We start from the raw sequence: 25303 nt of genomic DNA, 5'->3' as shown, positions 1-25303 counted from the left end.
TGGGCTCTGCTCCCTGACGGGCACTGGGGCATTGCCGGGGCAACCAGGGGAAGGACATGGGCACTGCCTGGATCCTATGTGCAACACCCCTGCAGGAGACGCTGTGGTCTGTACGCATGTCCACTCGGTCCAGGGGCTGCTCGGTGTGAGTTGGGAGGGTAGTTGTTCCTGTACAATTCCCTGTCTGCACATGCGTGTGCATATTCCTCAGTGTGCACTCCGGGGGCCCAGTGCTGCATGCATGCTCCAGTAGCTGAGTGTGTTCTGAGTCTGGGAAACCAATCCAGTTCCGCTCTCCCCCAGAGACTCTCTGCAGCCCGGCTCAGTGTCGAGTGTGAGCAGGAAGCCCTATCTCCTCGGCCCGCAGGGGATGTGAGCTTGGCCAGCCTTGCTGGGTGATGAGTCCTTTGCTGCAGCCCTCACTCCAGGCCTGCGCAAAGCAAAGCATGATAGATTGATTCCTCAGAGCGTCACTCTGCATTGCACAGCCCAGTACAAGAGCAGGGGCTTCAGGACGCCAGAGGGGCTGGCATCCAGAAACTAGACCATGGAACACTGGTTTTCTCCCCCGGCCAGCAATGGTGCCTGAGAATTGTTTGCATCTGGGGAGCTCCCAGCTGCTGCAGGCCCAGCCTCTGCTAGCAGGAAGAGCTGCAGGGACAGGTGTGGAATCCCTGGCTGCAGGGAAGCCCCCAGCTGCTCTCAGCCCAGCTAGCAGGATGAGCTGCGGGGGATGGTGTCAGCCTAGGCCCTCCTCTGGGCTGCCCTGGAAGTCTTACTGTTCATTCTGGGAACACTGCGCCGGGCACTGCCAACACCTGTTCCCGCTGCGGGTTCTGTGCTTCCCTGGGAGCTGCAGATCAGATGCTCATTACATGCTTTAATGACCACCAGCTGGGTTAGTGCTGGGCCAGAGCCAGAGCTCAGTGCAGCCTGGAGACAGCCGGCTCTGCACCACCCCCCTTCCCCTTTAGTCAGGGCTGAGCCAGAAACCTCTGCCCCAGGTGATTTAAAACAAAAGCCGGCTGGCCAGCCAGGGGGCACGGTGCACCGGTGCAAGCCCCAATGGTAGGCAGGGCGAGTGATGCAGGGCGCGATGCCTCGTGAGCGGGGGGTTCCCATCCAGGAGCCAGTAACTGTCCTGGAGACCTCACACCTCCTACCGCAGGGCCATGCGTCCACACCATGGGCTACGATCGTTGTGCTGCTTCAGCGACACTGGTTTCAAGCCATGGTGGGGGCGCCGTGATACTGACATGAAGGAGCTCACACTTCGCCCATCCACTTAAAGGCCTATCTGCTGGCAAGCCACTCGTCTCACCCAAAATAACAGCATCCAGCTGTGGCCAGTTTGGTATGAAAATCATACTTATACCCAAAAGAGTTTATACTGGTCTGAAAGCTGTGTGTTCACCAGGCCTAAGAGCATGTCCCTACTCTAAGGGGGAAAGGGGAAACTGAGGCACCGAGCCAGTGATTTGCCCAAGGCCTCTAAGCAGGTTAGCTGTAGAGCTGGGATTAGCATGCATTTGTGCAGGCCAGCGCTCTATCCACTAGACCTACAGGAAGCCTGTATTTGCCACTCACTGACATCCAATTGAGCCCCTTGGCTCTAATGGAGTCATTCCAGATTTACACTGGTGTAAACCAGAAACAAATGTGACCCAGACTAGGGAATGAAGCACTCCTCTCACCCCATCACCACCCCCTCCTTTCATTCTTGAACTAGCGTGAGAGCAGGGTGCAGAACTGAAATCTACCCCCTCCCGCCCACACATGCCAGCCCAGACAGCAACAAAGAGGCTGCACGCGGCCGTGTATGGATTCCACATTTATTTAATAAGTTGTAAAGACATCAACACATGCTGAGCATGACAGAGGCGATTCAGACAAAGGAAATGACAAAGCCCTTAAAGATTCCCAGCAAGGCCTTTACAGAGAGCCAGGACACGGCTCCCAAAGCATGGCTTCGGGAGACTACAGATCCTAGGATGCCATGCTCCACCTTGAGCGCCTTGTGGCTTTAAGCAGCTTGGCTCAAGATGGAACCATGCATGCTGGGAGTTGTAGTCTTTGCAGGCCACGTCTCTGTATTCAAGACAGCCAGCTACAATGTGCTCCATTTTAAGCAAACCAGATACAGCCCTGACAGCTCATCGGGTTCCTGCAGCTAGCAGGATTTGGGCTCCCCTGGCTTCAGAGGCATCGCCACCCAGCCTGGCCACGTCTCAGGGTGGCTCTATCGCCCCATGGCAAAGCAGATGCATTGAGCGAGTCCTTCAATAGCGCGGTCTTCCTGCTCTTGCTGCAGAGCTGGGGAAAGCATCACCGGTCCCAGGGGAAGGGAGCAGCATTCTGGGATTGTGGCTGGGGGCAGGGGGCAGGGGACGCTGCCCTGTGTGGGGAGAGAATCCATATTGCACAACTGAGGGGCAGCAACACAGGGGGGTCTAGATCTGCGATCCAGGCCAGCTCCCTTTCCTCCCACTCCCACCCCACCGAGGGCACGCCAGCCCCATTAATAAACGGGTCATTCAAAAGCCCCTCTTCATGGCCCTGGGGCAGTGCAGTGGAACTGTATGTTCGTGACACCTGGTCTGGCTGAATGTGCTGGGTGGGAGAACGGGGGGGGTCTGACAGCCCCCATGTCAGTCTGTTCTACTTCACAGGACAAGGGACTTAGCGCTGCGGGAGCGATAAAAGTCAAGGGGTCTCTATAGCCCACGGCAGAGGCAGGGTTGCCAACGCTGCAGAAAACTGAATACCCTTGCCCCGCCCCTGTCCTGCTCCTTCTCTGAGGTCCCCCCCCACTCATTCCATTCCCCCCCCCCCCCCTCCGTCGCTTGCTCTCCCCAATCCTCACTCACGCGCTCATTTTCACGGGGCTGGGACAGGGGATTGAGGTGTGGGAGGGGGTGAGAGCTCCCACTTTGGGATGGGCCTGGGGATGAGGGGTGCAGGGTGTGGGAGTGGGTGCGGGATCCAGAAGGGAGTTTGGGTATGGGAGGGGGCTCCAAGCGGGGGCACGGGGTGTGGGCTCTGGGTGGCGCTTATCTCAGGCAGCTCTCGGAAGAAAGCAGCCGGCATGTCCGACTCCTAGGCAGAAGGAACAGAGGGCGGTGCTGACCCCGCAGTGCCCATTGGCCACCGTTCCCAGCCAATGGGAGCTGCGGAGCTGGCACTCGGGGCGGGGGCAGTGTGTGGAACCCCTGTGGCTGCCCCTGCGCCTAGGAGCCAGACAGCTGCACCACCAACCAGGCACCTGGCAACCCCGGGCAGAGGGAGTGAGGCTGGAGAAAAAGGCTTCCCCTTGCACCTCCCGCTGGCATCAGAGAGAAGAAACAAACCAGTCTGTGTGCGTGCACACACACAGACAGGCACGCACAGATAGATGCACACACAGACACACACACACACACCGCCCCCCCATGCGCCATGCTGGCCTGACACCCCTGCCCTAACACACACACTCTCAGCCTCTCCCTGTCCTCGTACCTGGCTCCTGCCCTTACCCACCCCTCCCCTGCCCTTCTCTACTCACCCCCTGTCAAATCCCCTGTGACGTTGCAGGCCAAAAGAAATCTGATGAGGTTCAACAAGGACAAGTGCAGGGTCCTGCACTTAGGATGGAAGAACCCAATGCACAGCTACAGACTAGGGACCGAATGGCTAGGCAGCAGTTCTGCGGAAAAGGACCTAGGGGTGACAGTGGACGAGAAGCTGGATATGAGTCAGCAGTGTGCCCTTGTTGCCAAGAAGGCCAATGGCATTTTGGGATGTATAAGTAGGGGCATAGCGAGCAGATCGAGGGACGTGATCGTTCCCCTCTATTCGACATTGGTGAGGCCTCATCTGGAGTACTGTGTCCAATTTTGGGCCCCACACTACAAGAAATGATTAGGGGGATGGAGCATATGATTTATGAGGAGAGGCTGAGGGAACTGGGATTGTTTGGTCTGCAGAAGAGAAGAATGAGGGGGGATTTGGTAGCTGCTTTTAACTACCTAAAAGGGAGTTCCAAAGAGGATGGATCTAGACTATTATCAGCGGTGGCAGATGAGTGAATGAGGAGTAATGGTCTCAAGTTGCTGCAGGGGAGGTTTAGGTTAGATATTAGGAAAAACTTTTTCACTGGGAGGGTGGTGAAACACTGGAATGCGTTACCTAGGGAGGTGGTGGAATCTCCTTCCTTACAGCTTTTCAAGGTATGACTTGACAAAGCCCTGGCTGGGATGATTTAGTTGGAGATTGGCCCTGCTTTGAGCAGGGGGTTGGACTAGATGACGTCCTGAGGTCCCTTCCAACCCTGATATTCTATGATTCTATGATCAGTATTTCAAATGTGCTACTTTGGGTGTCACTCACAACTAGCCCTTCAGGTACAACAATGGAAAAGCCAGACAGGGCTGATGGCCCATTAGCAAAGACAATGGACTGTGAAAGAGTTTAGTCCGCCTGTGGATGCTCCAGGCAGCCTGCGAACGCTCCAGGCAGCCTGCGAGTAATGGCTGCCAAAGCCCTGCAGAGACACGGGTCTGAGTCACCCACCCCTTGGAATGCCAGTGTTCTTCTGCTGGGAGACAAAGGGTTCCCCGCATACAGGAGAGCTATATAAGGCAGGGGAGTGACATCATCGTGGTTCTCCTCTGCCTCCCCACCCAAAGAGACACTGGTTAACACCTGAAAAGAAGAACTGAACTGAGGGGAGAAGAATTGAGCCCAGGCTCAAAGGTTGTCTAGCCTGTGAGTAATAATACCTGAAGTTTCAAGCAGCAGGCCACTACAGTGGCTTGCAAGAATCTCTGTAATCTACCTGTGACAATATTTAGGGTGACAAATTACTATTTGTAGCCAATTTCTTTAGTAAATCAAGCTTAGTTTGAGTGTTTTGTTTTATTTGGTTAGTAATCTGCTCTGTTCTGTTTGCTATCTCTTTAACCACTTAAAATCTGCCTTTTATAGTTAATATATTTGTTTCATTTATTATTAAACCCAGTTTGTGCAATTTCTAATGGGGTGGGGGGCAAGAAGTCATGCATATCTCTCTTCACATTGAGGAAGAGGGTGAATTTTTAAGAGCTTGCACTGTGCAGATCTTTCTATACAGCGCAAGTCAGTATTACTTTGGGTTTATTCCCTAAAGGGTATGTGCATGTGAGTGCTGGGGGTGTCCTCTCACAGAGCTGACTTCAGTCTTTGGCTGCAGCTGGGTGTGGCCCTACCTGTGTGTGCTGCAAGATGCCAGAGACTAATTCAGCAAAACAGGGAGAGGGAATCCAGGCTGGTGGAACAGGAGGGGCTCAGTGAAACCCCAGTACATCAAGTGGCATCCCAGAAGCGAGGTCTAACCTGTTATACCCCCTCCCCCTCACTTAATCACAGGAAGGGGGCCTCACCCCTCTGGCCCCCTTGGTCCTGCCCTGGCTGCTGGCCTGCTCCCTGGATGAGTGACCCAGTCCTCTCCTTATGCCAGGGCTGGTGACAGGCCTGCGGGCACCAGAGACGTGCCCCATGTACCACACCAGCCTCAGAGGAGCTGCAGCTGCTGCAGGGCTGATGCTGTTACAGGTTGGCCATATCTCAGACACCAGGCCTGACAATGGGGCAGGCTCTTTGGGGCCAGGCACATTGGGGCAGGGACATGGAAAATGCGCTCCTTGGTGGTGGGGGAAGGGAATTTCCTAATGGCCTGGGAGCTAGGTGTGTGTGTGTGTGCAAGGTGTGTACACTGAGGATGTGTGTGTGTCAGAGGCACGTTTGCATGTGCTGTGTGTGCGTGAGAGGGAGCGGGTGTGCGTGCAGTGCGTGTGTCTACAGTGGGTGTCCAATGTGCATGGTGTGTGGGGGAGCAGGATGTGTGGCAGAGGGGCGTGCAGGCTGCATGCATGCAGTGTGTGTCTATTTTGCTGCTCTCAGGTCCCTGGACAGACCCCTGCCCAGATTTCTCATGGTGGGGTGAGAGCTGCTCTCTGGCCTGGCTGACTCCTGAGTGTGGGCTGGCTGTGTGATTTTGTGCTGCAGGAGTAAAGGGGACACTATGGGGCAGGAGCTATTCAGTGCCCTGCCCCCGGGGCCCTGCCTGAGCAGAGGAGGGTGCCGGCTCAAACACCCCGCCAATGTCCCGCTGGGTGACGGATGCTTCACGGTTGAGCCCTGGTACATCTGAAAGGTGAACATGCCACTGCCAGGCACGGCTCCCGCTGTGCTCAGCAGAGGGCACGAGCTGATTGCTGCAGGGGGCCGGCGGGGCCCTTCCCTGCGGCCGGCACTGCCAGGTACCCGCTGGCTGCCTCGGGCTTTCTGCTGAGGGGGCAGGACGAGCCATCAGGGCACTTCGAACCATGCGCAGATGACAAGCAGCACCAGGGCAGCCTGTGGCTGTGGCAAGGGATGGTTGGCCTGGGTGTCGTACCCCAGGGTGACGGGCACAACGGCCACTGAGAGGGCGGGCGAGAGCAGGGACTCCTGCTGCAAGAGCACCAGAGACTGGGAGGCTGGGTGCTGAGAGATGGGAGCTGGCCGTGTCCCGTGGCTGTTAGTTATTTGTACAGGAGCCCAAGTCATGTGGGGTCTTGGGGAGAGGGTTTATGCGGGGTGGGTGCTGGGGCGCCTGCCTGTGTGTGTGGGCACTGGGCGGCGGGTGTCTGCAAGGGAGGGTGCTGGGGTTCCTGCCCACGTGTGGGCACTGGGGGGCATGTGTCTGCAAGGGGGGGTGCTGGGGTTCCTGCCTGTGTGTGGGCACTGGGGGGAATGTGTCTGCAAGGGGGGGGTGCTGGGGTTCCTGCCCACGTGTGGGCATTGGGGGGGCGGGTGTCTGCAAGGGGGGGGTGCTGGGGTTCCTGCCTGCATGTGGGCATTGGGGGCAGGGTCTGCATGTCCGTAGGGACCCTAGCTGCTCACCCCGGCGTGCCCTCAGCTGGGCCTGTGGGAGAGGATGGTTTGTTGTCCCCTGCCCTGGGGAGGTGCCAGCCCCCACGGAAGAGTGTGCTCAGCATACGCGGGTGTGCCAAAGCATGACAGCAGAGAACACCGGAGCCTCCAGTGCCCTCTGGGCCCTGTCTAGACACTGGGGTCTGGAGCCCCTCTCCTCTCTGCAGATCTCTGGGCCTGGCAGTGGGAGGACAGACAGCGAGAGGCAGGACCAGCCACACTGGCCAACGGCTCCTCAACAGCAAGGAAGCAGAGGGGCTCTGCCTGCACCCAGTCCTTGGCCATGGGCACCAGCTTGCCAGACTCAGAGCCTTCTCCCTCTCCTCACTGCTCCCTTACACCCCACAACCTTCCTCCCCACCCCTCCAGCCTTCCTCCCTCACACCAGCCTTCCTCCTCCCCTGCCACCAGCCTTCCTCCCCCCCCTGCCTCCAGCCTTCCTCCCCTGCCTCCAGCCTTCCCCCCTGCCTCCAGCCTTCCTCCTCCCCTGCCACCAGCCTTCCTCCCCCCCCAGCCTCCAGCCTTCCCCCCTGCCTCCAGCCTTCCTCCTCCCCTGCCTCCAGCCTTCCTCCCCCCCCCGCCTCCAGCCTTCCTCCCCCCCGCCTCCAGCCTTCCTCCCCCCCCTGCCTCCAGCCTTCCCCCCCTGCCTCCAGCCTTCCTCCTCCCCTGCCTCCAGCCTTCCTCCCCCCCCCCGCCTCCAGCCTTCCTCCCCCCCCGCCTCCAGCCTTCCTCCTCCCCCCACCTCCAGCCTTCCCCCCCTGCCTCCAGCCTTCCTCCCCCCCCCGCCTCCAGCCTTCCTCCCCCCCCGCCTCCAGCCTTCCTCCCCCCCCTGCCTCCAGCCTTCCCCCCCTGCCTCCAGCCTTCCTCCTCCCCTGCCTCCAGCCTTCCCCCCCTGCCACCAGCCTTCCTCCTCCCCCCACCTCCAGCCTTCCCCCCCCACCAGCCTTCCTCCTCCCCTGCCTCCAGCCTTCCCCCCCTGCCACCAGCCTTCCTCCTCCCCCCACCTCCAGCCTTCCCCCCCCACCAGCCTTCCTCCTCCCCCCGCCTCCAGCCTTCCCCCCCTGCCTCCAGCCTTCCTCCTCCCCTGCCACCAGCCTTCCTCCTCCCCCCACCTCCAGCCTTCCCCCCCCACCAGCCTTCCTCCTCCCCTGCCTCCAGCCTTCCTCCCCGCCACCAGCCTTCCTCCCCCACCAGCCTTCCTCCTCCTCCCCAGCTTTCTGCCTCCTCCCACCAAGGCTACTCCCTCCTCCACTCAGCCTCTCGCCTCCTCTCCCTCATGTCTCACACCCAGCCAGCCAGTCCCCACCTGCCAAAGGAACAGGACACCCCCCCCAGCCCTCCGCTGCAATGCCATCGGCCCTTGGGCTGAGATCCTTGGGCTGCCTTGTGTGCTGAGGGGGGCACTCCAGCCCATTGGGACAGCCTCGCTGTGTGCGCCGTGCTGCTTCCATGGCACGTGTGGGGAGCCTGGAGGACCCCTGCCTCTTCTACCCGCATCTGTTTGCCACTCTGCAGGGAACAGGGAGTTTAAGGGGCCTGTCTAGGCAACACCGTTCCCATGCCCTACAGGGGCGCAGCCCAGCAAGGTGTGATCTCCCGCTGCTGCTAAGTCCCACATTACGCAGAGCTCAACCAGCTCCTGGGAGGCCCAAAGCCCGGGGCAAAGCGGAGGCCCCACCAGGCAGCACAGAAGGGGGCGTGACCCAGCCAAGGTTGCCCCACGAGGCTCCTGAGCAGCTAGCCCTGCTCACCGTTCGTGTGGATCATACGCCCCAAAGCAGCTCCCGCCAGCAAGGAGCTAGTGCCCTTGGGCAAGCCCACCCGACGGCTTCAGGCGGAGAGGCTGCAGGTGCACAGGGAAAGGGGCCGTGACCGGGACACCCTTTCCAGCACGAGCAGGCACTTGCCAAGCAGGGGGACACCAACCGGAAGAGCAGGTTTATTTTCCAGCTAAAGGGGTGCTACATACACGGGGAACAAACCCCCGAGCCAGAACCAGGCCCGGGGTTTTAAAGCCACGCATGCAACGGGCACGTGCATGCAGTTAGGCAGGTGTGCCAATCTCCACTGGCACACGGGTATCAGCCGTGCACTGTTTGCACATGTGGCTTTTAAAATCGTAAGTGGCCCTTTGAATCCTGGCTGGTGCCGCCTGAAGGGACCAATCAGGGCAGTGGCGGCTCACGGGCAAGAGGTCTGTTTGCTGCTGATTGGGTGTTGACTGCTTCACCCCTCTTCTTTAAGGGGAAATAAACCACTTCTGCGAGGCTGCCAAAAAGGGGCATCCGGCTCGGGTCTTAGCTAGCTGGTGTCTCTGCAGTGCAGCGTGCTAAGCGTTACCGTCACCCTGCTGGTTGATCCCTGCACCCTGCCAGGCTTGGAGCCCTCACTCTGGGACAGGGATAGTGCATGCAGGGCTGGGAGCGCAGGAGGGGCAAAACCCCTGCCAAGTCAGTGGAGTAAGAGCCACCTCATTTTCCATCCCTGCCCAGCTGTGGGAGCAGTTCTCTCCTGTGCACTGCCTGTTCCCTTTCCCCAGCCTGGGCCCTTTCCCCTCCCTTTCCAAGTGGTGGCAATGAGGAGCAACAAAATGTGCCCCGTGGCTGTGGGGGGAGGTGGCTCACCCGGACGATGCTGGCCCAGACCGGACAGGACACGTGGTGGCGGTGGAGCTGTGGGAGAGTTGGCCAGAAGTTGCCCCTTTGGCTATGTGCGTGTGTTCTAGTAGATATTGTACAGGATTTCCAGCGAGAGCGAGCTTTATGGAGGGGACGTGGGTGTGTACAGTCAGGCGTGGGCTGGGGTCTCTAACAGGGAAAATATCACAGCTCCCAAGAGTATAAAAAAGAATCAGCCCAGCTTTGCATTGCTTGGTCACTCACACAGCTCCTGCTGGCCTGCTGCTTGCCCGCTGGCTGGTCTGAGGGCCGCGCACAGTATTGGTTCCCGGGAGAGCCCCTCCGCCTGGTGGGTGACGTGCCCTGGGCGCCCAGCCAAGTCCAGCATTGCAGTCTGAAGGTTACTGAAGGTCAAGGCAGCGGAAGCAGAGTGAGAGCTCTGGGAAGGCGGGTGGTTCCCGGACATGGGGGTGGTGGAGGACGGACTCACGGAGACACACACAAACGCACACGGACGCAGGCGGGGTTTGGCTGCCGAGAAGCACGCTAGCAGAGAGTGGGAGCTCCTCCTCAGTCCTTCAGGTTGGCTTCCGAGACCCCCTGGGCCATCAGCTCAGCCAGGACATTGTCCAGGTAGTTGGGGTCGGGGTAGCCGTGGCCAGTGAGGTTGGAACCAAACTCTGTCTTGTGATGGATCTCGTTCCACACCACAGTGTCGCCCTCTCCTGTCGTGCTGGATGTGCCGATGGTGAAGATGAGCCGGCGGTCCCATGCCACAATCAGGAGCTTCAGAACCTAAGGGGCAAGAGGGAGGTCAAACACCCTGCCTGGCCATGGCATGCCCCAGCTGGCCTACAGCGCCCTGCTCTGGGGCTGAGATCCTCTCCGGAGTCTGCCAGCATGTACTGAGAGGGGAGAGGCCTGCCTGCCTGCTCCCTGATTGCTATCGAGGGCTTGGCTCTCCTCCGGACATCTCTCTAGCGCAGGAGAGGCTCCAGGGGGTGTGGGGAGCAGGTCACTCACCTTCCTGCCTTTCTCATTGTCCGGTAGGTAGCAGTGCCGGGGGAAGCCTCGGGCCGTGAACTTCTTCCCGGGGTTCGGGTGCTCTGGGCCCTGGCAGGGAACAAAGCAGGCGCTGGGGAAATCCTGCAGCCAGCAGCTGTGCCTGAAATGCGTCACCCCCCTGCTCGACCAAAGAGGGCAGCACGCCTGCCCACGCCCCCTGCATTGCTCAGGGGGCCCCGGCTGGAGGGGGCTGAGAGTGAGACATGTCGGCCGACAATGGGGCCCAACCTGCAGGCAGCAGGGGTCTGAGCGAGATCCCGCCTGGTAAGGCGTGGCACAGCTACTGGGAGGCCAGCGACCGCACCACCCAGGAATAGGAGATGGGCCTGGCATAGACCCACCACCAAATCCAAGGGGTGTCACACCCTGGGCTGCCTCTGCAGAGGAGGCCCCAGTCTCTCCATCAGTTGCCCCCAGGGCCAGGTGGAGTGGTAGGAGGATGTGGCATGCTCAGCCACGTGGGGGATCTCCTGAGGGGGAGGGAGCACACTCCAACTCTTCTGGCCACGGAGGCACTGGCTTCCCCCGGAGATTCCTCTGTCCCTGGGCGGCTCACCTGGATGCCCGTGGGGATGTCGTAGACGATGCGGATGGTTCTGGAGTCCGTGTAGCCTGGCAGCGAGTGTGGGATGATGTGGAACTCCATCTTCCCTGGGGGCTGGGTCCCGGTCTTCTCCCCATAGATGGCCTTGCAGGTGGGGCACTGCAGGCTGCCATCCTTGGGGGCAGAGGCACAGGGTGAGGAGGGTCAGCCAGCCAGGCAGAGCATCCTGCTCCAGGGCACAGGCTGCAAACAGGCTGCCGGCGGGGGAGCAGCTTCCAGGGCCCTTCTGCAGCCGGGTTTTGACAGGTAATGGGGGAGTCTCCCTTCGCAGGGCACTATCCTTCCCGCAGGCAGGGCTGTTCGGCTCCACGGTGCTGGCTGGGTGTCAGCCAAACCCAGCTCCGGGGTAAGCGTGCCGAAGGCCCTGGAGGGGCACCAAGGCTGGAACTGACCGAGCCTCTGCTGACGGCCCAGAGCTGGCTGTGAGGCCCCTGCGGGGCCGTGGGATGGGTCAAGTGATCAGGGTGGGGAGGGCACAGGGGGCTCTCAGCTGCCTGCCAGGGGGTTCTGCTGGAGGGACCTCTCCCTGGCTGAGGCAGCAGGTCCCCACCCTGCCCCAGCTCTCACCTTGTTGCCGTTGTTGTACATGGCCACCAGGCAGAGGAGGTGGTACATGTGCCCGCACTTGCCCAGCTTGCCCACCAGCTCCGGCTTGGCGCCCCTGTGGCTGAGGAGGCCCTCGTAGCCGGACGAGGCCACCAGCCTCTCCATGCAGATGGTGCAGTCCTGCCGGGGAGCGGGGTGTTAACAGAGCTGAGCTGCCCCCGCACCAACCCCCCGGCCCCCAGAGCCCAGCAGCTGGTTCCACCAGCACCCCCTGCCCAAGGGGCCAGGCGGCAGGGTTGGGTCTCTGGCGCCTTTGTAGCCTTTGGGTACACATCCTTCCCATGGCACCTGCTCTGCCACCCAGCCTGGCTGCCCCGACATCTGCCTGCCCCACCATCCCGCCCTGCTCCTCACCCACTCCATTCTTCTGCCCCCACTGCCCCGACCCCCCTTCCCCAAACTGCCTCCTCGGCCCCACCCCTGCCCCCACTGGCCCCTTGGACCCTTTGCCCTGTCCCTGCCCCCACTGCCCCGACCCCCCTTCCCCAAACTGCCTCCTCAGCCCCACCCCTGCCCCCACTGCCCCGACCCCCCTTCCCCAAACTGCCTCCTCGGCCCCACCCCTGCCCCCACTGCCCCGACCCCCCTTCCCCAAACTGCCTCCTCAGCCCCACCCCTGCCCCCACTGGCCCCTTGGACCCTTTGCCCTGTCCCTGCCCCCACTGCCCCGACCCCCCTTCCCCAAACTGCCTCCTCGGCCCCACCCCTGCCCCCACTGGCCCCTTGGACCCTTTGCCCTGTCCCTGCCCCCACTGCCCCGACCCCCCGTCCCCAAACTGCCTCCTCAGTCCCACCCCTGCCCCCACTGCCCCGACCCCCCTTCCCCAAACTGCCTCCTCGGCCCCACCCCTGCCCCCACTGGCCCCTTGGACCCTTTGCCCTGTCCCTGCCCCCACTGCCCCGACCCCCCGTCCCCAAACTGCCTCCTCAGTCCCACCCCTGCCCCCACTGCCCCGACCCCCCTTCCCCAAACTGCCTCCTCAGCCCCACCCCTGCCCCACTGGCCCCTTGGACCCTTTGCCCTGTCCCTGCCCCCACTGCCCCAACCCCCCTTCCCCAAACTGCCTCCTCAGCCCCACCCCTGCCCCCACTGGCCCCTTGGACCCTTTGCCCTGTCCCTGCCCCCACTGCCCCAACCCCCCGTCCCCAAACTGCCTCCTCAGCCCCACCCCTGCCCCCACTGCCCCGACCCCCCTTCCCCAAACTGCCTCCTCAGCCCCACCCCTGCCCCCACTGGCCCCTTGGACCCTTTGCCCTGTCCCTGCCCCCACTGCCCCGACCCCCCTTCCCCAAACTGCCTCCTCAGCCCCACCCCTGCCCCCACTGCCCCGACCCCCCTTCCCCAAACTGCCTCCTCAGCCCCACCCCTGCCCCCACTGGCCCCTTGGACCCTTTGCCCTGTCCCTGCCCCCACTGCCCCGACCCCCCTTCCCCAAACTGCCTCCTCAGCCCCACCCCTGCCCCCACTGCCCCCTCAGCTCCTTTGCCCTGTCCCTGCCCCCACTACCCTGCCCCCCTTCATCCCTCTGCCCCGACCCCTCTGTCCCCACTGCCTCCTTGGCCCTACCCCTGCACCCCACTGTCTCCTCACCCCCTCTGCCCCCCCCCCACCTCCACTGCCCCCTTCGCCCTTCTGGCCCGCCCCCCCTACCCCCGCTGTCCTCTTGGCCCCTCCGCTCTCCCCACTCGCTCCCGTTGGCCTCTCTCCCTCCACCCCCAGCCTCTGCCCTTCACTCTTCCCACTGGCCTCTCTCCGCCCTGCTCCCTGGCCGGCAGCTCTCATGGAGGACTGGCCTGTCTCAGCCTTAGCGGGCGTGGACTGCACCAGGGCCGGGGCCAGCTGCATGGGGCAGTGAACCCCTTTGTCCCGTCCCCTTCAGTGGCTTCAGTGTCACTGCAGAACTGGTGCAGAAGCAGCAAGTGGTTGAAACCTGGGGCCAAAGGAGCTGGAAACTGGGGGAGTGTGGAGACGGGAGGGCCTGGGGGGTGTGGAGACGGGAGGGCCGGGGGGGGTGTGGAGACGGGAAGGCCTGGGGGAATCGGGGGGTTCTCTAGGGGGTCTTTTGGGAAAGGGGTGCTGCCTGGCTGGTGTCCTGAGGGGGGGCAGAGTTAAGGGGGTGGCAGAGGTGAGGTGTGTGTCTGTGGGCGGAGGAGCTGCTGGGGTCCCTGCTGCTGGAGTTTTATACCAGGTGTGTTAGAATCATAGAATCATAGAATATCAGGGTTGGAAGGGACCCCAGAAGGTCATCTAGTCCAACCCCCTGCTCAAAGCAGGACCAATTCCCAGTTAAATCATCCCAGCCAGGGCTTTGTCAAGCCTGACCTTAAAAACCTCTAAGGAAGGAGATTCTACCACCTCCCTAGGTAACGCATTCCAGTGTTTCACCACCCTCTTAGTGAAAAAGTTTTTCCTAATATCCAATCTAAACCTCCCCCACTGCAACTTGAGACCATTACTCCTCGTTCTGTCATCTGCTACCACTGAGAACAGTCTAGAGCCATCCTCTTTGGAACCCCCTTTCAGGTAGTTGAAAGCAGCTATCAGATCCCCCCTCATTCTTCTCTTCTGCAGGCTAAACAATCCCAGCTCCCTCAGCCTCTCCTCATAACTCATGTGTTCCAGTCCCCTAATCATTTTTGTTGCCCTTCGCTGGACTCTCTCCAATTTTTCCACATCCTTCTTGAAGTGTGGGGCCCAAAACTGGACACAGTACTCCAGATGAGGCCTCACCAATGTCGAATAGAGGGGAACGATCACGTCCCTCGATCTGCTCGCTATGCCCCTACTTATACATCCCAAAATGCCATTGGCCTTCTTGGCAACAAGGGCACACTGCTGACTCATATCCAGCTTCTCGTCCACTGTCACCCCTAGGTCCTTTTCCGCAGAACTGCTGCCTAGCCATTCGGTCCCTAGTCTGTAGCTGTGCATTGGGTTCTTCCATCCTAAGTGCAGGATCCTGCACTTATCCTTATTGAACCTCATCAGATTTCTTTTGGCCCAATCCTCCAATTTGTCTAGGTCCTTCTGTATCCTATCCCTCCCCTCCAGCGTATCTACCACTCCTCCCAGTTTAGTATGTTGTATGTCACTGTGTCCCCAAGAGTTCACAGTGTATTCACAGGCCACTGCGGGGCTGCCACTCACATGGGGCTAGTCATCCATGCCGCGCCCCAGCCCTGGGTACTGTCCGGTCCCATCCGCCCCCAGGGCAGGGCTACTGTGAGAACCATGCATAGGGGCTCACCTCGTCCGGCGGGCTCTTCACCTTCTGGATGTACCGGCGCACCACATCCTCGGGGTTCTTGCCTGCCCCAGCAGAGAAGCAGAGGGTCAGATTGCACCCTCATGGCCCACAGTGCCCCAGGGCCACCCACTCAGCTGGGGCACGCGGCCCCTTGCTCCACAGCTAAGAGCCACATCAGGGTCGGGGGGGGAGGAGGACCGGACGGACCCAGAAACTGGCTTGGCTGGAGCGGGTGGGAGAGCCTTTCATCAGCTGGGTGGGGGTGGGGGGGGTCCATTCCTGGAAGCCACAGGAGGAGGGAGCATGAAGAGGGAATCCCGCTGCCCCCTAGGACAGGAGTCCCCCCGCTCAGGGCTTAGGGGCCCAGCTCAGAGGCAGAATCAGGATGAAATTCTCCAGTCAGGATGGTGCAGAGCTCCACTCTCTGGCTCGGGTCCCCGGGGACGGAGGCTGCTGTGGTTTTCGGAACAGCGAGAGCTGGGTGAGGAGTGGGTCACACCGCGTCCCCTGAAGCACGTGGCTCCCTCCCGCTTCACCTCAGACACGGCATCCAAGGGGCTAAAGCAGGGCAAACTACGTTGCTGCGTGTCTCCCTGCGGGACCTGGCCTCCTCACCCCAAGCTTGCTCACCACTGGCGAGGGGCTGGCCTGTCACTGCGCCCCATGAGTTTGGGATTGTGTGTGGGGAGGGGGAGTGCAGCCTGCAGGCGTCTGAGCAATACCCTCAGCGTCTGGCCCTCGGGGCGTGTGAGTGGGCGCCCGGTCACATGGGATTGGTGGCCTGCCCTCTATAAGCTGCAGCTGGGCCGGAGCAGTCTCTCGGTGAGACGATGGGGAGCAGCAACCGAGGCCGTGCGTCTCAGGGAGGCGACGGGACGATGGGCTCGACCGCTCGCTGCTCCGCCCCGCCCTGCCCTTTCAGGAGGCACCTGGCGCATTCTGCGCTGATGTAAACCGACGGGCGAATCTCTCATGACTCCCACGCATTAGGGAGACTAGAACTGGTGGAGCCTAGGCCACTGCCCTGGCACGGAATTACAGAAGCAGTGAGTCTGGGCCTCAACAGCAAGGGCTGTGAAATCAGACCCCCCCTGTGAAATCTAGCTATTGGAAGGGGGAGAGGGCTGGGGGCACCAGGGGCTCCGACCAGGCTCCAGCAGCCATGGACCTTCTTGCTCTGGCTGTGAAATTGATCAAAATGGACTGTGAATTTGGTAGGGCCCTAAAAAGAATCCCTCCCTCCTCCCACCGCCTGTCTGTCTTGTCTATTTAGATTGGAAGCTCTCTGGGCCAGGACATTATATCTGTGCACCTAGCACGGGCGCCCTGAGCTCTGCTGGGCTAACCGAATCCACAGCCCCGTTGCAGCAGCTTGCAGGTAAGAACAGTCTTAGGTTCACAGAGCTCAAGACCAGACAGGATCATGAGATCATCTCGTCTGACCCCCGGCAGCTCACAGGCCATTACCCCTGGATTCAGCCCAATAGCCTTTCATTGGCTGAAGCACCTGCCCCAGTCTTGAGTTGTAGATCTCACAAGCTGGAGAATCCACCACTTCCCTTGGTAGTTGGTTCCAGTGGTTACTCACCCTCACTGTCACATATTCGTGTCTAATCTGAATTTGTTTGGCTTGACCTTCCAGCCATAGGTTCTAGTTCCGCCTTTCTCTGCTAGTTTAAAGAGCCCAGTTTGGCAAAGAAGCCCAGGACTGGGATATCAGCGGGGCTTGGCGTCAGGAGAGACTCAGGGGTGGAGGTGATCTGCTCCAGGCTGTACTGTGCCTTGGCATGGCTATCCGGCCTCTCCATGTCATTATGCTCCCAGCTAGATCCCATCACTGGGATTGCCAGGATGGAGGCCAGGGCTTGTGGCTCTGTGGGCTGGAGAGAGGGTGCTGTCTCTTACTCTTTTTGAGGTGCTTCTTCTTGGTTTTCCTGCAGATGCCATTGATCCCGGGCACCGGCTTGATGTCGCCCTTGTTCACGGGCGGAGGGTGCAGGATGGGCTTCGGGGCCCGGGTCAGGCATACAGGCAGCCCAGCAGCACACATCAAAATGCCTGTCATACCTGTGTCACAGAGTGATGATAAGGGTAACAGTAAGGCCAAGTGCAGACACTTAGGGGGCTGGGCGATTACCTCCCCACTGAGCGGCAACAATCCCAGCATGGAACAGGATCTCCTGCAGTCTGTGAGACTGACCTCAAATGCTGAAATTGTCCCTTCACTTTGAAGTGAGATGGATAGGTTGTACCATCCATCCATCCATCCATCCATCCATCCATCCAGCATACCCAACCAGCCAGCCATCCGGCATACCCATCCATCCATCCATCCAGCATACCCATCCATCCATCCATCCACACTCACCATGATAAGTAAGTACCATCTCACTGGGCAGTGTTATACCCAGGAGTGGACAGCTGCACAGAGCTGGGGGAATTCCAGCTGCTCTTACCTGCCAGGGCAGGATGGACTGGTCCAGTTCCATTCAGATTCTTAACCGGGAGGGCAGGAACCCTGAAGCAGAGACAAGAGAAGTGAAGCAGAAAGCACGTTTAGTTGTTGGAAGGTAGTGTCCAGAAAGCTAAGCCACACCTTCGGTAACCACTGCTCCAAGAGAGGGAGAGGGGAGCGGAGGTGAAATTAGTGATGTTGTTTCCCAGAGCATCGTACCTTTCCAGGGGTGATGCCAGAATCCCTTCCAAGAGAGTGCAGAAATCCAGCCCAGAATCTAAAGGTGACCACTCCTGCATTCAGAGTATTAGCTAATGGAGCATGCCCCATGGTCAGACCAGCAGAGAGCCCCTCTCTCTGTCAGACCCTCAGAAAGAGGATCCCTGACCCAGATCCTGTGTGCCCATTGATGCCCTTGTTACATCAAGGCTGGCAGCAGACTCAGGCTGCAGGGGATTCCATCTCATAGCACAGGATACAAATGATCCCCCCTGAACTCAGTGAGGGTCCCACCAGCTCCTGCAGTGGGTGCTGGGCATCCCAGGCCAGCAGAGAACATCGGTATGCCCCTCTGGCTGATGGAGACAAGCCAGGTGAGGAGGGGCTTTGGGGGAAGCTGCACTGGCTGGTGGGTTTGCCTGTACCTGAGGCTAGGGATCTAGTGGGAGTGAGCCTGAGAGAGACTGCAGTACGAATAGAGGGGGAAAGCAAGCAGCTCCCCAGGGAATGCTCGAGGGGCAGAGTTCCTAGAGGGGCATCCTTGTTCTAGGGCTCCCAGCATGGGGCTGGTGGTCAGGAGACCTGAGCCCCTAACCTGTTGTGTACAGCTCTTGCTAGGGAGCCTCTGGGCTCTGCGCACTGAGGATAATAAATCTTCCCCTCTCTCCTTGGGTGAGGCATTCTGAGTCCTGCAGGTGAGAAGGGACCAATCCATTATATGACAGCCAGAGCATGTCCATTCTGCCCTAGGAGCCAGGCTCCCTCCCATCCCCACTTCCCAAATATCCACTGATCTCCTTCCACCCACAGCAATCTGTTCTGCTTTTCAGGCTGAACACCCGAGAGACAGGGCATGTGTGTTGGCCTGTCTCCCTCCCTCTCCTGCTCCTTCCCCTGGGCCAAACGTTGGGGCTGTGGGCCAGGAGTCCTGGGGGAAGGGGAAGCCCATGCGGGGCCGGGTTGTGCTAGCTGTTCCCCTCTGGCTAGCGCCCAGCAGCAGGCGGGCACGGTGCCCAGGCCCAGTCAGTGCGGCCAGGCGTGGTTGATAATGAAGAGCCCAGCCCCCGGTGGGGTGAGAGAGCTTTCCCAGACATGTGTTCAATTAAGCCCTGTGCTCAGTCGTATTAATTAGAGCTCAGGATCTTGAGGCTGGGCCAAAATGTCCGCAAGGCTGATCCTGCTCCCTGTGGAGTAAAGCTGCTGGATTGCTTCTTGGGAGCCTTGCAGAGAGGCTAGGAGCCGCCTCCACCACGGGGCAGGGCTGCCAGCTCGGTGGGGGGGGGCAGGAAAGGGGACCAGGACCCCCTCACTGCCATGTGGTCTCATTGTATTGCAATTCCCCAGGGAGAGAGGGAAGGATGCAGAGCCCCTACCCCAGTGGCTCTCTGAGCTTTCCATCCCACACCTCCGGGGCTGGGAAGAGCCAGCCCCAGTGAGGGCTCCAGGACGGCTGGCATCTGGGAAAGCTGTGAGCCAAGCAGGGAGCCTACCGGCAGCTTCAGCTGTGAGCCCGGGGCTAGGGCGCATGAAACCGCCAAGAATGAGAGCAAGGCAGTGTCTACACAGACACTGTGTCTCCCTAGCTGCACCGACACAAGCCCTGCGCCTGCGGTGGATGTTGGGGAGAGGTGATGTCGGGGAGCAGGCCGCTTACTTCGGCAGAAGCAGCATTCTGATGCAGACACTGACGTGACTGGTCACAGGAATTAGAGATGGCAAAGTGCGGTCCCGTGGATTTCGTCTCTTGGGGGAGGGAGCAGGGCAGGTGTGAGCCCTCCGGGGTGTTCTCCAGTGCTCTGTCCTACTCAGTTTGAAGTTACCCAGATGAGGGAGCTTTCACCACCACCAGTGTGCCCCCGTCTGGGATCACACCCGACTGTGCACATGCCAGGCACTGAATTTATGGGTGTAGCAGTTCAGTGAGGGGACGTGTCTCTGTGTGAGACCCTTGTGTCCATTCTCTGTGTGTGTGCTCAGAGCGTGTGGGCGTGTGCACACATGGTTAGGAACACTCCTGATGGGCTTCCATCTGCTTCTTGCTCCTCCGACTGACTAACTCCATGCTGGCTGCTCAGGCCAGTGAGCCGAGAGCTGAGAGCACACAACGGCATGCTGCCAGGGCATCCCTGGCTCTGTTCCAAAGCTGCAGTGCTCAGCAGCAGCAGCAGGGATGGTCCCTGCCTTCCCAAACCTCTTGTGTGCCACTCTCCTTGCCTGCCCTTGCCCTGCATGGCCCTGGCATCTCTCACATGGGTTTCCCCTTCAGAGCACCATGAGCTGTGTACAGTACCAGTGGGTGCCAGGCTGCGGGGGCGAATTCAGGCCCTGGCTCTTTAGTGGGGATGGCTGTGGTTGGGGATTGGGAGGGTGGATTTAGTGCTGGAATCTTACTGGCCCTGAGAGCCAGTCAGCGGATGCGAGGCCTCTCCCACGTAACTCTGCCGGTGCTCCCCAGTCCTGTGCTACGGCCCAATCCCTCCTCCCCCTCCAATGCCTCTACCCTGCCCTGCAACACCTTCCGCACTTCCAGCCCCGCCACTGCTCCCCGAGCTGACCTGCAGCTCCACCAACGTCCCTCCAGACCCACCTGAGACCCTGCTGTCCTGGTCCCAGATCGGAGTTTGGAACTCTCCCTCACCTCTCCACAGTCTCCCCTTTGTCAGTCTCCAGCCTCCTGGTAAGGGGGAGAGAGGCAGGAGCGAGGGGCATGAGGCTCTGAGCTGCAGAGGCCGGGGTGGGAAGAAGGCAGTTCTGATGTCCTGGGGATGTCCCTTCCAGGGTTTGGAACAAGCTAAGAGCTCAGGGATCCAGCCCAGGTTACACTGGGCCAGGTGTTTTGGGGCCAAGTTCCTGGCTAGCCCAACTCTATTGACTGCGTTGGACTGATGCCAGCAGAAGGTTGGACCTGGGGAGTTCAGTTCAGGGAGGGTGATGCCTTTGCTCTACAGAGAGGATCAGTGCAGCTGATTGTTACGCACTTCAGCAGGAAGTCTCCAAGCTTGCATGTGTAACCCTGGTGCCCGTTGGAACTGGCAGCAACAAGGGCCGGGTTCAATATCTAGGGGTTTCTCTTCAACAATGCAACACAAAACCAGCTTGAGCCCCCACCCAGTGACCTGGGACAATTACACACCACCCCCTGGGCGCCTGTAAGAGGCAATACTTCCCCTCTTGCAAGCACAGAGTCTGAGTGCAGAAAAGAAACTTTTAATAAAAGGAGGGAAGTAACGTGGCATTAATTTGGGGAAACACTGCAAATGTGGTTCATAAACATAAACCATGAGTAAAAGACCCACCCCCAAGTAAGTTGGGCAGTGTCCTTTTCTGTCAGGTTCTTAACTCCAGCAACCAAAAGTCCCTTTAACATGCCAGTCCCTTCTCTGCACCCCACTCATAGTTGTTGCCCTTGGTCAGTTCAGACCCCGAGGTGGAGGTGGGGGTGGGGGGGTTAGAAAGCACATTACTCGCTCCACTGCCCAGGCACTTGCTTACAGCTCCTCTTTGACAGCCACCTGCTTGCCCCACCTCCATCCCAGCGGCCCTGCCGGCTGATCCACGCTCTGTTCTTCTTCACCAGCTGATCACTGTGCCTTTCCACCAGCTGCCCTACCAGTCAAACACTGCACCTCTCTGCTGGCTATCCTGCCAACCACTCACTAATCCACCAGGATGTCTTCAGGTCCCCATGGGAAGCAAATTTAAGGGGAAAAACAATTGAAGACAGTTGTCAGTTTTTCAAAGAGACATTATTAAGGGCACAAGAGCAAACTATCCCACTGCATAGGAAGGATAGGAAGTCTGGCAAGAGAGCACCCTGACTTAACCAGGAGATCGTCAATGATCCAAAAATCAAAACAGAGTCCTATAAAAATTTCCAGAAGACTGGAAAAGGGCAATTATAGTGCCAATCTGTAAAAAGGGAAATAAGGACAACCCGGAGAATTACAGACCAGCTTAACTTCTGTACCCGAAAAGATAATGGAGCAAATAATTAAGCAACCAATTTGCAAACACCTAGAAGATAATAAAGTGATACAGTCACAGTCAGCATGGATTTGTCAAGAACAAATTGTGTCAAAGCAATCTGATAGCTTTCTTTGACAGGGTAACAAGCCTTGTGGATTGTGGGGAAAAGGTAGACATGGTATATCTTGACTTTAGTAAAGCTTTTGATACTGTCTCATATGATATTCTCAAACTAGGGAAATGCAACCTAGATGGAGCTAATATAAGTTGGGTGCAAAACTGGTTAGAAAACTGTTCCCAGGGAGTAGTTATCAGTGGTTCACAGTCATGCTGGAAGGACATAAGGATTGGGGTCCCGCAGGGGTCAGTTCTGGGTCCGGTTCTGTTCAATATCTTCATCAATGATTTAGATAATGGCATAGAGCGCACACTTATAAAGTTTGTGGACGATACCAAGCTGGGAGGGGTTGCAAGTACTTTGGACGATAGGATTAAAATTCAAAATGATCTGGACAAACTCAAGAAATGGTCTGAAGTAAATAGGATGAAATTCAATAAGGACAAATGCAAAGTACTCCACTTAGGAAGGAACAATCAGTTCCACACATACAAAATGTGAAATGACTGCCTAGGAAGGAATACTGGAGAAAGGGATCTGGGGGTCAGAGTGGACCACAAGCTAAATATGTGTCAATAGTGTAATGCTGTTGCAAAAAAAGCAAACATCCTTCTGGGGATGTATTAGCAGGAGTGTTTTACGCAAGACATGAGAAGTAACTCTTCCGCTCTACTCTGCGGCTGGTTAGGCCACAACTGGAGTATTATGTCCAGTTCTGGGTGCCACATTTCAGGAAAGATGTGGACAAACTGGAAAAGGTCCAGAGAAGAGCAACAAAAATTATTAAAGGTCTAGAAAACCTGACCTAAGAGGAAAGATTAAAAAAATTGTTTGTTTAGTCTGGAGAAGAGAAGACCGAGAGAGGACATGAGAACAGTTTTCAAGTGTGTAAAAGGTTGTTACAAGGAGGAGGGAGAAAAGTTGTTCTCCTTAACCTCTGAGGATAGGACAAGAAGCAATGGGTTTAAATTGCAGCAAGGGCGGTTTAGGTTGGACATTAGGAAAAACTTCCCAACTCTCAGGGTGGTTAAGCACTGGAATAAATTGCTCAGGGAGGTTGTGGAATCTCCATCATAAAAGCAGGTTAGACAAACACCTGTCAGGGATGGTCTAGATAATGCTTAGTCCTGCCATGAGGCAGAGGACTGGACTAGATGACTTTTTAAGATCCCTTCCAGTGCTATGATTCTGAATTGGAAAGAGTCCAGCGGAGGGCAACAAAAATGATTAGGGGGCTGGGACACATGACTTATGAGGAGAGGCTGAGGGAACTGGGATTGTTTAGTCTGCAGAAGAGAAAAATGAGGAGGGATTTGATAGCTGCTTTCAACTACCTGAAAAGGGGTTCCAAAGAGGATGGATCTAGACTGTTCTCAGTGGTAGCAGACGACAGAACAAGGAGCAATGGTCTCAAGTTGCAGTGGGGGAGGTTTAGTTTGGATATTAGGAAACACTTTTTCACTAGGAGGATGGTGAAACACTGGAATGCGTTACCTAGGGAGGTGGTGGAATCTCCTTCCTTGGAGGTTTTTAAGGTGAGGCTTGACATAGCCCTGGCTGGGATGATTTAGTTGGGGATTGGTCCTGCTTTGAGCAGGGGGTTTGACTAGATGACCTCCTGAGGTCCCTTCCAACCCTGATACTCTATGATTCTATGAAACTCCTAGGGCTGCCTCCTGTCCAATCACATAACCCAACACTCTTGCCCTGCCCCTGCCCCGAAGCCCTGCCCCTATCCTTCCCCTTCTCTGCGGCCCTGCCCTGCACACTCCATCTCCTCTCCCTCCGTTGCTCACTCTCCCGCACCCTCACCCACTTTCACTGGGCCGGGCAGGGGCTGAGGGGGAGGGCTCCAACTGGGGGTGCAAGCTCTAGGCTGGGACTTAGGGGTTCAGAGTGTGGGAGGGGGTTCCAGGCTAAGCCTGGGGCAGGGGGTTGGGGTGCAGGGTGCAGGCTCTGGGAGGCAGTTTGGGTGCTGGAGGGGGCTCAGGGCTGGGGTGTGGGAGGGGTGCAGGTGGGGGTGAGGGGTGCGGGCTCCGGCCAGGTGGCTCTGACCTTGTGTGGCTCCTGGGCAGCAGCACAGCGGGGCTAAGCCAGGCTGCCTGCCTGCCCTGGCCCTGCACCGGTCCCAGAAGCAGCTGGAATGTCCCTGCGGCCCCTGGGGTGGGGGCAGGGGGTCTCCGGGCGCTGCCCATACCCCGAGCACTGACTCCGCAGCTCCCATTGGCTGGGAACTGCGGCCAATGGGAGCTGCGTGGTGGAGCCTGCCTTAGCCCCACTGCACTGTCGACCGGGAGCTGCCCGAGATAAGCGGGGCTGGGGGGGGCTCTGCACGCTGCCCCCTCCGCACACCACTCCTGGAAGCGGCCAGCAGGCCCCTGTGGCTTCTGGGGTGGGGGCAGGGGGCTCCGGGTGCTGCCCCGCCTTCAAGCACCGCCCCCGCAGCTCCCATTAACTGCTGTTCCCGGCCAATGGGAGCTGCGGGGTCGGCGCTCAGGGCGTAGGCAGTGTGCAGAGACCCCCTGTCCCCACCCCAGGGGCCGCAGGGACCTGCTGTCTGCTTCTGGGACCAGCATGGGGCCAGGGCAGGCAGGGAGACTGGCTAAGCCCTGCTGCACCGCCAGACTTTTAGCAGCCTAAAATCTCCTGGTTTGGCTTCAGTAGACTTCAGGAGATAGAGCATGATTCTGGGAGACTCCCGGTGAAACCGGGAGGGTTGGCAACCCTAGAAATGTCAGGGTGGGGCTTCTCCTGCCCTTCCCTTTTAGATCCTACATTCCATCAGGGCAAGGATACTGTAAATATGATCGTACCTGTCAATAGAAGGGAGGGGGTGCTGGTAAAATATTTACCCTTCATGGTCCCCATGTTGACCAATTATAACAAGCCACTCAGTGTACCTGTTTCATGGACAGCAGAAACTCCCGTGCACCATGGCAGCTATTAAATGACTTAGCAAATCCATACACACAGCACATCCTCCTACACCAAGGGGCCCTGTTGCTTGAGCTACCACAAGAGAATCTTGTTGAAAATAAACAGTGTACGGGCTATGACACGCAGTCAAGCAATCCTGATTCCATACAGTAAACAGATACACCATAACCAATTTATTTCAATTTTCTAATGTTAAAAATACCGGTCAAAATTTTCACAGTGACTAGTGATTTTTGGGGATGGGATGGTTGAAAACTACTTTTCAATAGAAAATTGGAGTTTTTGATTAAAAATTTTCCACAAAAAGGGTTTGATTTCCATGAAAATTCTGATTTTCATCAAAAAGCCAAATGCCCTAAAACCAAAATATTTCAGTTTGGAAATGCTGCTTCAGTGTGTCAAGGGAATTGTAGTTCATTTGCCTCACGTTCCCATTCTCCTTTATGGGCCAGGCTCCCCAGCTCGACTATATCTCCCATAATGCACCATGGCCAGGGAACCCCCCCCCCCCCCGCCCCATGATACAACTGCCTCTCC

The 25303-nt window shown here is 58.4% G+C and overlaps 1 protein-coding gene across 3 annotated transcripts in view; it reads right to left on the bottom strand.

Annotated features, from left to right (window-relative positions):
- Positions 1-9671: 9671 nt before the first annotated feature.
- The window catches only part of DTX1 (deltex E3 ubiquitin ligase 1), a 103555-nt gene continuing 87923 nt past the window's right edge, over positions 9672-25303 (bottom strand). For 2 of the 3 annotated variants that reach the window (XM_073313150.2, XM_073313151.1), the window contains exons 4-10: positions 17528-17589; positions 16977-17138; positions 15072-15133; positions 11785-11943; positions 11170-11331; positions 10572-10661; positions 9672-10343 (exon numbers count right to left, since the gene is read on the bottom strand). In XM_073313150.2, coding sequence (XP_073169251.1) covers positions 10119-10343; positions 10572-10661; positions 11170-11331; positions 11785-11943; positions 15072-15133; positions 16977-17138; positions 17528-17589 — 922 coding nt within the window. In that variant the 3' untranslated portion in view covers positions 9672-10118. The remainder of the gene's footprint in view (positions 10344-10571; positions 10662-11169; positions 11332-11784; positions 11944-15071; positions 15134-16976; positions 17139-17527; positions 17590-25303) is intronic. The other variant, XM_073313152.1, reaches the window with a different exon arrangement.

The sequence above is a fragment of the Lepidochelys kempii genome, chromosome 15 (assembly GCF_965140285.1).
Source record: "Lepidochelys kempii isolate rLepKem1 chromosome 15, rLepKem1.hap1, whole genome shotgun sequence".
NCBI classification, from domain to species: Eukaryota; Metazoa; Chordata; order Testudines; family Cheloniidae; genus Lepidochelys; species Lepidochelys kempii.
Note: the sequence above shows the minus strand (reverse complement) of the source record. Positions and strands in the feature narration are given on the sequence as shown.